General features: G+C 44.1%; 4 protein-coding genes across 6 annotated transcripts in view; 3 read left to right on the forward strand and 1 right to left on the reverse strand.

Annotated features, from left to right (window-relative positions):
* The first annotated feature begins 1,377 nt into the window (after positions 1–1,377).
* Hr83 (Hormone receptor 83) lies at positions 1,378–2,305 on the forward strand. Its single transcript, XM_017246339.3, has 2 exons — positions 1,378–2,008; positions 2,069–2,305. Exons 1-2 carry the CDS (start codon positions 1,384–1,386, stop codon positions 2,278–2,280), a joined length of 837 nt encoding a protein of 278 aa, XP_017101828.1. The 5' UTR covers positions 1,378–1,383; the 3' UTR covers positions 2,281–2,305.
* A 487-nt stretch (positions 2,306–2,792) lies between these two features.
* LOC108128530 (uncharacterized) lies at positions 2,793–3,634 on the forward strand. Its single transcript, XM_070281359.1, has 3 exons — positions 2,793–2,858; positions 2,910–3,227; positions 3,285–3,634. Exons 1-3 carry the CDS (start codon positions 2,808–2,810, stop codon positions 3,462–3,464), a joined length of 549 nt encoding a protein of 182 aa, XP_070137460.1. The 5' UTR covers positions 2,793–2,807; the 3' UTR covers positions 3,465–3,634.
* Positions 3,635–3,768: 134 nt separating this feature from the next.
* Positions 3,769–6,477, forward strand: Fip1 (Factor interacting with poly(A) polymerase 1). The gene is made up of 4 exons (XM_017246539.3): positions 3,769–5,328; positions 5,387–5,473; positions 5,541–5,611; positions 5,675–6,477. The coding sequence occupies exons 1-4, from the start codon at positions 3,891–3,893 to the stop codon at positions 6,176–6,178; spliced, it is 2,100 nt and encodes a 699-aa protein (XP_017102028.1). The 5' UTR covers positions 3,769–3,890; the 3' UTR covers positions 6,179–6,477.
* Positions 6,478–7,022: 545 nt separating this feature from the next.
* The window catches only part of LOC108128757 (uncharacterized), a 58,242-nt gene continuing 51,168 nt past the window's right edge, over positions 7,023–14,096 (reverse strand). For all 3 annotated transcript variants that reach the window (XM_070281342.1, XM_070281343.1, XM_070281341.1), the window contains exons 7-14: positions 11,936–12,026; positions 10,868–11,877; positions 10,618–10,794; positions 10,366–10,558; positions 10,039–10,303; positions 9,793–9,970; positions 9,656–9,667; positions 7,023–9,581 (exon numbers count right to left, since the gene is read on the reverse strand). In XM_070281342.1, coding sequence (XP_070137443.1) covers positions 8,345–9,581; positions 9,656–9,667; positions 9,793–9,970; positions 10,039–10,303; positions 10,366–10,558; positions 10,618–10,794; positions 10,868–11,877; positions 11,936–12,026 — 3,163 coding nt within the window. In that variant the 3' untranslated portion in view covers positions 7,023–8,344. The remainder of the gene's footprint in view (positions 9,582–9,655; positions 9,668–9,792; positions 9,971–10,038; positions 10,304–10,365; positions 10,559–10,617; positions 10,795–10,867; positions 11,878–11,935; positions 12,027–14,096) is intronic.

The raw sequence follows: 14,096 nt of genomic DNA on the forward strand, positions 1-14,096 counted from the left end.
CCACATTTTGATGAGAGGTCCAGAAAACATGACAAAAAATCTAAAAAATATTTTCTTTTCAGGTTTTAACGCAGATTAATGGAGAATTGGTCCACAAATCGTTTAGGGTATTCCGCTTAAGAATCGGATAAGTATTGACAAAGATATATCCTTCGCGGTGAGTCATATTGACCGCACCATGCATTTCCCACATTTTGAAGGGGATCCTCCAGAAAAATTGACAAAAAATTTAAAAAAAATTTCTTTTCAGATTTTAATGCAGATCAATGGAGAATTCCGCTTAAGGTATTCCGCTTAAGAATCGGATAAGTATTGACAAAGATATAGCCTTCGCGGTGGGTCATATTGTCCTCCCCATGCATTTTGAAGGGGATCCCACATTTTGAAGGGGATCCTCCAGAAAAATTGACAAAAAATCTAAAAAATATTTTCTTTTCATATTTAAATGCATTTCCTACATTTGGAAGGGGATTCTCTAGAAAATTTCACAAAAATCTGACGAATAATTTATATTCGGGATTTAGATAAAGATTGATGAAGAATCGACCATCAAATAGTTGTTTTTAATGGTTGCGAAAAAGCTTTAAAAAGTCTTTTCAAAGATTAACAATAGTTTATAACTTTGTTTACGACTTCTATCAAACACTAACGATGATGCTCTGTTAATGATCCTATACTAAAATCATTAAATAAAAAAACAGTTAGGATATAAGCTTCGTTTACGAAGTTGGGTCGAGGTTAAAATAAAGGTGTGAAGAAAGCAGCAGAATTTCAAGGATATAAATATATCTATGGACGTGTGGAGTGTGGTCTAGTACTAGGAGTAGTTACATCCCCTGAATGTCTTCGGTGTTTACCCAAAATGTCAGCACAAAGGACCTCAACGTGGACAGTTGAAGTGGCCAGCGCGCTTCCAATCACAGAGCAAAACAGTAATTGTTTACAAATTGTTAACACGCTCCGCAATAGAAGTAGGTGATTGTCACTTTTGACGCGGAACGCCCTCTGCCAGGAGCGTCTCGATCAAATAAAAAACCACAAATCACGCTTAGAGCGCAATGCACCATTACACTTTTGAAATTTATAACAATTTTCTTATAAAAATAAAATTATAAGAAAGAAGAAAACTATTTTCCTTAACAAAATATACAGTTTCTAATAACTTCCTATACTTTATTGTTTATTCAATCTTCAAGTTAAGAAATATTATTATGTACAATTATTTGTGTTTCTTAGGGAGGTCCTTTTAAGGACCTTTTTATTCTAAGTGTATTGGGTTTGCATATCATTTGCGGCTAAAAGATGACAGCTTGGTCGGCTATAAAACCGCCAATATCCAAAGAAATGGACTTAGTCTTAGGTGACTTCCATTGGCGATAGAACATGTCCACATTTAGTGGCTGTGCCGTTTGCGGCGACCAGAGTTCCGGAAAGCATTACGGAGTGGCGTGCTGTGACGGTTGTTCCTGCTTCTTCAAGCGGAGTGTTCGGCGTGGGAGTAGCTACGCATGCATCGCCCTCGCGGGAAACTGTGTTGTGGACAAGGCCAGGAGGAACTGGTGTCCTTCTTGCCGCTTTCGACGCTGCTTGGCCGTTGGGATGAATGCCTCTGCTGTTCAGGAAGAGAGGGGTCCGCGCAACCAGCAGGTCACTCTCTACCGCAACTCCCGAAGGAATCCACCGCCATCCCTGCCCTCTCCGGCGCCCACTATGCATCCACAGGCTCTACACTTCCAGATTCTTGCCCAGATTCTGGTCACGTGCCTGCGCCAGGCAAAGTCCAATGAGCAGTTTCGTTTGCTGGACCGAGGACAGCAGGATGCCATCTTGCAGGTTGTGTGGAGTGAAATCTTCGTTCTACGGGCCTCCCATTGGTCTCTTGACATAAGCGCCATGATCGAGGGTTGCGGCGATGAGCAGCTCAAGGCGCTCATCTTCGAAGCTCAGCAAATGCAAGCCGACGTACTGGAGTTGAACTTTCTAGAGACTCTAATTCTGTGCAGAAAAGGCAAGTCTAATTAACTAATAGTTTAAATACAATAAACGAACAAATACTCACATTTTCCAGAGCTGGCTCTTAGTGCGGAGTACGCTATATTGTTAGGAAGCCACTCCAACGCAGCATTGGTTTCCTTAGCCAGGTATACCCTCCATCAGTCCAACTACTTGCGTTTTGGCCAACTTCTACTGGGCTTAAGACAGCTCTGTCTGCGACGTTTTGACTGTGCTTTGTCCTGTATGTTTCGAACAGTGGTCAGGGATATATTGAAAACAATATAAATGTGTATTATAAATAAATCTTACATTTACCAGTATTAACTAAAAGGGTGAAAAAACATCTCATATAAACTATTCTCTCATCTTGAGGTACCCATCTGTTTCACCCACACTTCAACTAACCTTTTTAGTGATTCTTAGCAAATTTTGAAACAACAACTGCTTTGGAAATAGCAACTGAAGAAATGCAGCAGTTTTAAGTGGCAAAATATTTCAGTTTTAAGGCCGGGAGTGGGCAAAATTCTGACATATCGTATGTCTCAGTCCAAGTTTAAAATCGAATAGTTTTATGACTTTAGTCTCCGAAATCCACACGTTCATAAGGACAGGCGGACAGATGGTCGTGTTTTTATCGACTCGGTTATAAAAAGCGAATAGGTTCCAAACCATTAGTTCCAACTCATTGGAAAAAAGAAATTTCAATTGGAGTAATTATTAAAATGATTTCCATTATTTTAATAAAAGCAGAAAGTATAATTTTTGGATCAGTTGGACTTCAAACCTAGAGCCGGGAATCGGTAGACGGCAGTATGAAATTCTGCTTAATTTTATTTGTAGCTCTCGGCGCAACTACATTAAACGTAAGAAATTTTACGTTTTTATTTACACGTTTCTTAGTTTATTTTTTGTAGAATGCTTTGGTTTTTCGTTTTTCAAATGTTATTTGTGAAAGCCATAATATTTCATGGTTTGTTTTCGACCACTGCCGGCTTAAGGCCGTAAGCCGTAATAGGGTCCTACTTAATATGATGGGAACCGTGCTACATCCAACCAACAATGTGCAAGTTCACGCTAAAATTTTCAAAAGAGCGAATGGCTACAAGCCCTGGTTATTCGACTTTAAAGTTGATGCTTGTCGTTTTTTGCACAAGAACTATAACCCTGCTGCAAAGATTATTTACGGTCTTTTTCGGGAATTTTCAAATATCAATCATACGTGTCCATTTGTGGTTTGTATTATATTTATACTTTTTTTAAAATTAGCAAATTTTAGTTTTAATTTTCAGGGTCCTCAAATTGTAAAGGATTTTTATCTGAAGCCGGAGTTGCTACTTCTTCCTTTACCAACTGGAGACTATATGCTAGCAATACGGTGGTTATTTTTTAATAGGATCCAATTCGATACTAATGTCAGTTTTGTGTACGTTGAAGATTTAGTAACCGAAAAAAAATTGAATAATCAGTAAATTTATCTCCAAGAAAATCAAAAAAAGGTTTAAAAAAAACCCATTGAAGAAGCTTTAAAAATAAGTGGTAAAAACTTTAAATTCAAAATTCGATAAATTGTTTAGCTTCTACATATTTTAAAAATATCCAAAATAAATGTGAATTTACAATGTAAAAAATATAATTTTTGGATCAAAAAACAAAAATAAATAATGGAACATTAAAAACAAATTTAGTATTTTTTTGAATAACGTATAAAATGTTACTTAACATTGTGCTGTTAAACGCACACAGCTGTTCGTTCCACAGCCGCAAATTCTGCAAGAAACTAGGAACGCTTTGGCAACGAAACACCGCGTCAATTTTGTTTTTTGTGAAAATTGGTCGCAACGCATGAAAAAAAGGCTAAGCGGTCGAGCAGCTTATAATTAAACCGAATACAGACCATGGCAGACGACACCAACGAGGACAGCTGGCTGTATGGCACCTCCAATCCGGACTCCACCACCGGCGATTTGGGCAACGGCGGCGAATCGCTGACGGCTGAGCACGAGGCTGCAGCGGAGGCTCAAGCTTTGGCCGCCGTTGTGTCCGGTGAGAAGCCTGGCTCTGTAGTAGCACCGGGGGGAGACCTCGCCGAAGGCGACATTCCCCTCTTTCCGAAAGAAGAGGTCCCCGAATACCACGAGTTCGATGACCCGGCTCAAGAAATGGAGGAGGACGAAGAGGCGCTGCCTGACACCACAGACAGCGGCAGCAGCCGGAGTCGGAGAGATCGTGACAGGGACCCCGACCGCGACGCCGATATGCATTCCCTTCGTGACCCAGAGGATGAGGAAATGACTGATGGACCAAGTATGCGTCGTGAGAGAGAGCGGAATGGTTCAGGATCAGACGACGACGATGACGATGACTCCGACGACGATATCAATGTGGTTATAGGGGACATCAAACAGGCGCCCAGCACGTACAACATAAAGCAACGTCCCAATTTGCTGGCTGGAGCTAGCGGGGCGGGCGGCGACAAGGCTAAGCCAGCCGCCCAGGCCGGAAAGTTCAGCATTGAAGATTTCGAAGGCGCCGGCACCATCAATGGCGTGGCGGTGCATGAGTTTAGCATCGACTCGCTGGAGGAAAAGCCGTGGCGGAAGCCCGGAGCAGATATTACGGATTACTTCAACTACGGCTTCAACGAAGAGACGTGGCGTGCCTATTGTGAGCGACAGAAACGCTTCCGTGTGGCGGAGAGCGGCGTTGGACTGGCCAGCCTGACGCAGAATGTGAACCAGAACGCCCCGATCGGTATTTTGTCAGATGGAGGCATGTCCATAGGCCCGCCTGGTATGCACAACATCCAGCCGATGGTGGGTATGGGCGGCGAAGGCGGTATGCAGATGCCTCCGCCAGGAATGCCTCCTCCAATGATGCAGCACCAGTCGCGTTCTGGCATGGGCCTAATGCAGCGGCCACCGAGGCCCATCTCCACCACTGGCGGTGAACGGGGTGGCGAGAGAGGTGGCGGAGGAGTTAAGGAGAACGCCATTCAGGTGATGACCGCAGAATGCAGAGAGTATTCGCGCGGAGGCCTGGGACCCATGGCTCCTAACTTCCCACCCCCGGGTGCCTCTGACGAGCCATTCTTCCACGAACCAGAGCCCTTTGATTACGGCTACGAGCCGACCCAAGAGTCGCAGTGGGGTGGCGACAACCCCGGTTGGGTACCCAGCGGCATTAAAGAGCTTACTCCCGGCCATGCTCACATGCAACAGCCTCCGCCAGGCATGCCACCACCAGGTATGGGTGTTCCCCCGCCACAAATGGGCGGTCCGCCGCCAAACTTGCGTGGAATGATGCCACCAAACATGCGCATGCCACCAAATATGAGTGAGTTCTCGGCGTTAAATGTTTCTGTATCAGTATTAATTTAGGAGATCTCTTTTAGATATGGGACCGCCGCCAGGAATGATGATGGGCAGTGGGCCTCCACCACAGATGCGTATGGGCCTTCCACCCAGGATGCCTATGGGTGGTAAGTTTCCTTTAGTTATGTTCATTATAAATGTTTATCGTTAATAATCCTGAACTTTATATACTAGATCGTGGGAGCTACGAAGACGATCGTGAGCGCAGACGGCGCGAAAAGGACAAGCAATTAAAAAAAGATCAGGTATACTAAGCAGATTTAATTTGTAAAGCAATCTTTAAAACCATTATTTAAAATCATAAACAGCTGCGCAAAGACTTTTTGGACATGCTGCGTGAGCGTCATGACATTGAGCGGCATACGAGGTGGTACGACATCAAGAAGAAGTTCGAATCGGACCCGCGCTACCGAGTTCTGGACTCCTCATATCGCGAGGAGTACTTCGAGGACTATTTGCACATGCTGAAGGAGGAGAAGCGCAAGGAGCGTGACCTTAAGGAGCGCGAGCGACATCGCGACAAGGATCGATCTCGGGACAAGGATAAGGATAAAGAAAAAGAAAAGGATAAGGATAAGGACAAAGAGAAGGACAAGGATAAGGAGAAAGAAAAGGAAAAAGAGAAGGAGAGTTCGCGTCGGGAACGTTCCAGGTCTCGCGAAAAGTCCAGCCGCCGCAAATCCAAGTCCCGCGAGAAAGACAGAAGTGAAAGGAGCAGTAAAGCCAGCGGTAGCAGCTCCACGAATTCCGGCTCCTCTAGTCGCAGCGAAAAGAAGAAGTCTCATCGCAAGGACAAGGAAGAGGAGGAATAGCATTTGCTTAGGTACTACTTGGAGGACGAACAAGAAACAACTTCCTGAGCTGCCCACCATCTATAAATCCATTTCAAATACATTAAAAAAAAAAGAAATACTTTGCAAACCACTTCCAATAAAATACGAAAGAAACCCTAAAAAAATCAGGGGCTCAGTTAAAAAACTAAAAAGGAAATATATATTGACATCTGCCTTTAAGTTTGTGCTTGTTTCTTTTACATAATTTCTGCTTCTTGGTTATATAATTTTTAAGGATAAAATAGCGCACTTAATAGTTGAATAAACTTAAATTTATATCAATTTTTCTGAAAAACGTACTAGTTTTGAAATATGTTTTTTGCGCAAACTAGAAAGGCTTCAAAATTTTAAATCATTTCTGAAAGTTTTATATTTAAGAGCGACATAAACTGATTATTTATGCCAAGTAGAAAAAAGCTTACGTGTTATTGACCCAGTTGTTGGAGATGCCCAATTGGTTTATTTTTCCGCAGTGAATACTGATTGGTTTTTGTTCTGTGACATTTAAAACAATAACAGCGACATGGGTTTTAATAAGTTTATGCATTTATTTATTTGTTTACCATAAATGGATCCGGCGGAAAATAAAATTCAGTTTGGACAGAAATGAAAATAAGTACTTTAACACATTGACAGCCGTAAAAAAGTGTGATCTTAATTAACCTCGAAATGAATGCATTTTCCCAGATAAACGAATAACATATGAATGCACTTTTTAGTGTTTGGCTTTTTCTTAATTGACTTGTAACTGTCGCAACATTTTGAACAGCCAATGAATTTATATTTTAAAACAAAGTAAATAAGCATGCAAGGTAGAAAGTGATGCTGATTTTCCTTAAAACTAGTCTTCGGGTTAGTTATAAAAGTTTTGTGGGATAGTTTGAGTTGGCTTTGAATTACATTCCGCTTGAATTAGCTAAAGACTAGAGTCTATATGTATGTATTTTAACTGATATTTTAGTTTGATTTCCTCAATGCGGTTAGACTTCAGTTAATGTTCGAAACGCATGCACTGGATGAGAGTAGTTTACAATCCGACTATTCTAAACACCATTATCTTAGAGCGATTACAAAATATACCATATATCATAGACAGTGAGACAAACAATCATCCTCGTCATCGATTCCACGGGTTATCCCCAATAGTCCACATATTAGATCTGCGTTTCATTTAAAAGTAACAACGATTGTCTTTAGAAAACTAAATTCACGTATGCGATTCTTATTCGATAAATATGTTTGAATGTCCTCTATATTCGCTAATATTTCGACTGAATTCAAGTTTCAATTATTTGTTTGATTCTCAAAAGGAACATCGTGTACACATATCCCTATTTATTGGTATACATATCCTACTTTTACTTAGGTATACACCCATGCGAGTGGAACAAAGAAACAGCCCAAAGGTTTGGATCAAATTTACGAGTATGGTAGTCTCTTAAATTATTAAAGAGAGAGTCAGTGTATAAAAGAGGATTTCCATCAGGAATGCAGATGTTCTTTTGATTATTATTTTTGAGTTATGGTAATACATATATTAAAAAATCTATGGGGAACTAATCTAATGGGAGAAAACAGAAAATCTATAGATCTTTAGTTGAAGGAATGTTTTCAATTTGTACTACTTTGGTAACACAAACCATTTCACTTGACTACGCTTTTGATTTTGTGTAATGCTGATTCATTCTATGGAAAATGGACAGTGACTCTTTTTACTAACCACAACTTGAACTAATGCTCAACTAAATTGTACTTTCTTTTGCAGCTGGAACCGAGTTGGCATGCATCGAGGTACTTCGCTTTCCACATCACAACAATGGCAAATCATTCATATACTCACACTAAACACTCACATGCTCATTCAGATGATACGACATAAATTTTAGTCAAAAAAGTACTTTTAAAAGGAATCATAAGGTATTCCTTAGTAGTTTCTTTGAAAGATTATGGAAACAAAGAATGAGTTAGTATCATGGCTATTTCTCAACTAATTTTGTTTAATATTTTCGAATAAAATAGACCTCTAATGAATCTTATATCGTATCATCGTACCATTCACTCGCACACTCTAACTGGGTTCGGTTGAGACCTAAAGCTTTGATTGGCCGCCCTTTCATTTCGACTCTGGGGGCCTTAGATTGTGCCCTATCTGCTCAGAAGCTGCTCGGCATTGAGCGTGAGCTCTGGGCCAGGATGGGATCCATTATTGTTGTTGGTGGCTCCGCTGTTAGTGTTGCTATTGGAGCTGTTTTGGCTGTTGGCGCCACTGTGGGCGTACATTCCGTTTAGGGTTCGAGAGGGGGCGGGAGACGTGGGCGCGGAGAGCAGGGGCGGACTCAGAGCCAGGGGCGGCAGCGAGGGCAGTGGCGGCGACTGCGCCTCCAGGGTCGAGGGAGGGCTGCGGTTGAGATTGCTGTCCAGACTGCTGTGATGCTGCGAGGAGGCCGGTGACAGTGGGATCTCCTCGATCTTCTCCAGGTCCTGGGCGATCGAGGCCGAGTTCTGTTTGTGGGCCCGCGTCAGCGTTCCCTTGGGACTCCTGGCGGTGTCGTGGAGGAGGGGTATATCCAGCATGGAGCTCTTCACCCCTGAGACCCCGCTTCCCAACCCACCTCCTCCTCCTCCGACCGCCCCGCCCACCAAGGAGGCGTAATTGGACGCCTGCAGGGAGTGCTGGTGCTGCTGCTCTCCCTTCGCCTGCTGGTCGTCGCGGTCTAAGCTGAACTGGCGACGCAGCAGGCGACTGGAGCCGGGCTTGCTGTCATACCGGTTGACTCCTCCACTTCCGATTCCACTGCCCATTATTGAGGAGGAGCCGACGCCGCTGCCCGGGCCGCTGCTGTTACCACTTCCGGTTCCGGCTACGCCCACCCCAGCCCCCGCCATCCCGTACAAGTATTTGCCATCATAGAACTGGGTGAGGTTGCTCTCACTGGGACTGAGGCATTTGTAGTGATTGTACGGCGAACTGAGGTCCATCATCTCCTCGATCTTCTTGTACAGCCGGGAACTGGATCCGCCCGCTGAGTTCGGTAGCCGGTTGAAGGTGTTCGGATTCAGGAGATTGTCCGGCGTTAGTTCCGACAGCTTCCGGGACTGTGGACTGGTGCTGCTGGGCGTTGTTTTGCTGCCCGGAAACTCCGGACAGAGCGTCGCATTCGGGCTGATGGTATTCGTTGAATTGGAGTCCAGAGAGTAGGAGTTGGGCAGATTGGCACCAGATCCCAGATCCGCGTTTGTGGGCGGGGTTATCTCCACCTTGACCTCCACGGACTCTCCAGCCAGGGAGGAACTCTGCGAGGAGGAGGGATTCGTGCTCGTCCGCGACTTGTTGGCCTGCGCCTTCAGGGTTATCGAGTTGCGAATGAGAGATTCATCCAAACTGTTGGAATTTAATAAATGAATTAATTATATTATGTAATTTCCTAGTTCAGAATTCAGTTTCTGAATACCTACCCATGAGACTCCCTAATGAAAGCAGTTGAAAGTATTTTTAAACAATTTGTTAATATTTGCAATAAAAACTTTTAATTTTTCCTTTTGAAAAGGAATTTCTGGCTAAAAAATGCTACTAAATAGTTAACTAAACTCACCCAATCGGAGGTGGAGCTGGTAGTGGCTTTTCGAATCCCTTCTTGCCCAGCAGCCAGAAGGTGTTCATCATCCCCTTGCCCTTGATATCAATGAGGCCCCGTGGTTCTATCGCATATCCTCCACGAGCTTCCAATCGGTCCCTTGTCTCCTGGGACATGTGAATCCGCCAGGAGGATCCTTATTCATAGGAAAAAAGGAACCATTTTCATAGAAAATTATCTTTAACAAATAAGGTCCTAACTCACCCGTTGATTCCATCCGGGAGGCTGTATTGACTGTGTCTCCAAAGAGACAGTACCTGGGCATCGTGAGACCCACCACTCCGGCACAGCAGGGACCCGTGTGGAGGCCAATCCTTAGCTGGAGAGGAACTCCAGGCAGGTGCTTCACATTGAAACGACCACTCTGATGCAGTAGGTCCAGGGCCATGGTGGCTATTTGCTCGGCATGATCGGGTATCTTCACTGGCAGCCCACTCACCACCATATAAGCATCACCAATAGTCTCAACCTAGGATTGTAAGACACATTCTCAAAGATTTGCCTTTAACTATTAGGTACTTCACCACCCACCTTATAAACATTGTAGGCATTGATCGTGGCATCGAAGATCGTATAGAGATCGTTGAGCAAATCCACAACCTGCACGGGACTGCAGTGGGCGGCGATTGTTGTAAAACCAACAATGTCGCTAAAGTATATAGTCACATCGGAGAATTCCTCCGGGTCGACGGCCAAGCCCATCTTAAGTTTTTCAGCCACAGAGCTGTATCAATAATTTACATATATTAAATAAAAAATAATTAAATGAAAATAGTATTTCACCTTGGCAACATGCGATTCAGCAGCTGCTCAGTCTTCTTTCGTTCAATGTCGAGTTGTTCAGTTCGCTCCCGAATGAGTTCCTCCAGGTTGTTCGAGTACTTTTCGAGCATTTGGAACATGGTGTCCACAAAGTTCACCTTCCGTCCATGGTTAAGCATCTTGAAGCGCTCATAAACTCTGAGGAAAGGTGAATAAAGCTAATAGTTAAACAAACTATTCAGATCGAGGAAATCGAAACTAAATAACTTACGAATTAAAATCTGGTCGCATGTCAGGCTGCTCCGCCCAGCACTGGCGCATGATATTGATGGCCTCCGGAGGGGCGGCTCCCTTGGAAACTGATGGTCGGATAAGCGGCGGGGGCTTCTTAATTTTCGCGATGATGTCCTCCGGGGCCAGGGAGAGCATGCAGTAGGGCTCGCCGCGCACCACCACTTCCTGCATGATGATGCCGAAGGAGTAGACATCACCAGGCTGAGTGCCCAATTGGATCCTTCCGTGTTGGTGGTGGTGGTGATGCTGCTGCTGGTGGTGCTTCATACTTCGCAGCAGTTCCGGTGCCGTCCACAGCAGCTCCTTGGCGCTCCTGGGCAGCGGAGTCAGGCCCTGGGACTCATAGAAAGAGCTGAGTCCGTAGTCCGTGATCTTGAGCACCCAGCGGGCATCCACCACGCAGTTTCTGGAGGTCAAGGCGCCGTGAACTCGCAGCGGGGATGTGTGCAGGTATCGCATGCCCCTCACCAGATCCGTCAGCAAGCTTAGGCGGAAGGACCAGTCTAGCTTGATCTCGTCCATGATAAGCACGTCCTGCAGCGATCCTCTCGAGCAGTAATCGAAAACCATGGCCGTACGATTGGGGTCGGATAGCCAGCCAATCAGCGGGTTAATGTTTTCGTGCCGAAGCCCGTGGGCCATCACCAGCAGATCCATCGCCTTGGAGCGTAGCTCCGCAGAGCCGTTCATGTGGATCTCCTTCAGCTGGACGAGATCGCCGTTGTACCGCGCCCGCATATCCAGGTGGGCGGGATTGTGCCTCGCCAAGCTTCCTGTGGCCGAGGTTCCGCTTTTGCCGTTGACCGTGGTCGTGGCAGCACCTCCACTGGAGTTCCCCGGAGCCGCTGCCCCGGGTATGACAAATCCAAGATTTTTCAGAGAGCCAATGGAGCCTTTGAGCAGGTCGGGCTTGTCCACTTCTGGACCACCGAACTCCTGCAGTTGTTGCAGCCAACAACAGAGCATGGCCTCAATGCCTTCGTCCACCTGGAATCGGAATGGATAAGACTATAGAATGCCTTAATAAAAAGCAGGGTTAGCTTACCCTTCTAGAATCCACTGGAAACACAAAATCGCTGGCGGAGAGTACTATCTTGTTGGGTCCCTTGGAGAGACGTTTGCGCAGGAAATAGTTTCTGCAGGATAAAAGTGTAGATTAAAGAGGGTGTGTTTCCTAATTAATGGGGCTCGAGTAGGTCTTAACTAATCAATTCTGATTCTAAATACAAGCTCTGTTAGTTAGTTGAACAAACATGGCTTAGACCTACTTAGAAGGACTTCCAATTAACATCCTGCCTTCCCTGGTGATCCTTCACCTTCGACCATTGCAATCTGCATCCATTAACCTACGCAGTCCATGAGCGACCCTTGTGTTCTTGCGGTTGGGACCGTAAAAAGTTTTTACTGCCGTCTACTTACTCGCACCTATCAGTTCCTTCGTCCTGCTCCTGCTCCTGCCTCTGTGCCTGACCAGAAAAAGGTGGAGCTGGCAAAACCGCAAATTCATGCAGCAATTGTTATGCCAGAAGTTTGCCACGTGGCCAGAGTCAAGTCGGGTTAAGTGTATTAGGGGCATTAATGGGCTGCTGGCTGTTGCACGAAAAGAAAAACTCTTTGGACACACGTGTGCCGGTTGTTAACTAGATATCCAATTCGATCTAAAAACAACAGAAAAAGCAGGAAGCTGACGTTGAATTTGGCTTCCGGTTCTCTCATTTATGGCCAAACTTTTGGGCTTAACTAGGAGAAAGTTTAAGAGGGTCTTTCTAGGTTAAGGATATGACAATTCTTAGTCATGAAATTAAGAAATCTTGTGACTATTTTAAATTTGATATCCAATCACTTGAGTCTACTTTGAGAGTAAGTATCTTAAATATTACCATAGATCCCTGAACAGCATTGTTTATCCTTTTGTTTTTCCTCTTTTATGCGCAGGATTATGCTAAAGCTTTGTCAAATGCAACACCCAAGGGTATTTAAGCACCGTCATACTAGAGTAACTTTTTCATATCTCCCTGTTTGCTGGATTTTTCCATTTTTTTTCCCCGGACAGGTGTGTCCTTCGTTTGTTCATTTTACTTTTTTTTTGCCTATTTTGTTCCGTGTCGCTCTCGCTAATTAAAACTTCATGAGTTGCATTTTAGCCGACGGGATAAATCCCTCGGTTTGTTGCGGTTTAAAGTTGCCTATTCTGTTAACTAGTTTAATGCTGGCAATTCAGGCAGCAATTAATGAGTGGTTTCACTGGAAATGGTATCGGGGAACCGACATGCCAGCAACAGTAAATGATTTGTTTAACCGCATTTGACGTGTTTTTTGCGAGCATAAATGTCACGGTACAGTCAACGGTGGGTGGCGTCTTGTGCCTCGCATTGATGAATGTAATTAATTAATTAAATGCCCGTTTTAATGGCAAACCATCGCCATTGACTGGCTGAATGGATGGATTGTGTGAGTCGAGTGTGCGGTTGGATATTGATTTTCCACGCATGATTGCCAACAGGCCGCAAACTAAAATCTGAATTCTGATATCCACACTACCAATACATCTCGATGAGTCCCGCTGAGCTTTGACTTTCGGCCTGAATAATTTAGGTTGAGGGGCGATAATAATTAGTTGAATAGAAAATGAGCTGAATTCCCCAAAACTGTCATCAGATTTGATTAAAAGTGTCTAAACTTGTCTCTAAGTGAATTAAAATATGTATGCATGTACTATTTCTGGAAATTTGAATCCATCTTTCTCGTAAAGCATAAATTTAATTATATTTTATGCTTCAAAAAATATAGAGTGTAGATTACAAAATTTCTATGAAGAACAGTACAAACCAATTAGCAGCAAAATACGGACGGAAAAGGGGAAACCCGTGCTTGGTGGGGAAAGGAAAGAACTTGCCACGTTACTGTCCAATCCAAAGATTATTGGACCGTTGGGTGGAACAAGGATTTACAAAAGGACGAACGAGTGGGTGCCTTTCGGGTGTCTAATTGATTATTTGCTGGGAAGTGAGAGGAAAGTTTGTTGTTTCATCGGCACAAGGCAGTTGTGAGGGGAATCGTAATTATACCCGACCAGTTGTTTCATCCTGAATTTTAAAAGCGAATCGGTGGGCGATAAATTTGCTTCAGCTTTCCTTAATTCCCAGAATTCTAGCCCCAAAGCCTGGTCACAAACTTTAAAGGAATTCCAAATTTTGTTCAAAGAG

Source organism: Drosophila bipectinata, chromosome 3R (genome assembly GCF_030179905.1).
Source record: "Drosophila bipectinata strain 14024-0381.07 chromosome 3R, DbipHiC1v2, whole genome shotgun sequence".
Lineage (NCBI taxonomy): Eukaryota > Metazoa > Arthropoda > Insecta > Diptera > Drosophilidae > Drosophila > Drosophila bipectinata.

Coding starts and splice junctions, on each gene's coding strand:
- Fip1 (XM_017246539.3), top strand. CDS start 3,891: ATGGCAGACGACACCAACGAGGACAGCTGGCTGTATGGCACCTCCAAT. Junction 5,329..5,386: donor GCGCATGCCACCAAATATGA/GTGAGTTCTCGG, acceptor GATCTCTTTTAG/ATATGGGACCGCCGCCAGGA. Junction 5,612..5,674: donor AGCAATTAAAAAAAGATCAG/GTATACTAAGCA, acceptor AATCATAAACAG/CTGCGCAAAGACTTTTTGGA.
- LOC108128530 (XM_070281359.1), top strand. CDS start 2,808: ATGAAATTCTGCTTAATTTTATTTGTAGCTCTCGGCGCAACTACATTA. Junction 2,859..2,909: donor TCGGCGCAACTACATTAAAC/GTAAGAAATTTT, acceptor TATTTTTTGTAG/AATGCTTTGGTTTTTCGTTT. Junction 3,228..3,284: donor ATCATACGTGTCCATTTGTG/GTTTGTATTATA, acceptor TTTAATTTTCAG/GGTCCTCAAATTGTAAAGGA.
- Hr83 (XM_017246339.3), top strand. CDS start 1,384: ATGTCCACATTTAGTGGCTGTGCCGTTTGCGGCGACCAGAGTTCCGGA. Junction 2,009..2,068: donor TCTAATTCTGTGCAGAAAAG/GCAAGTCTAATT, acceptor CACATTTTCCAG/AGCTGGCTCTTAGTGCGGAG.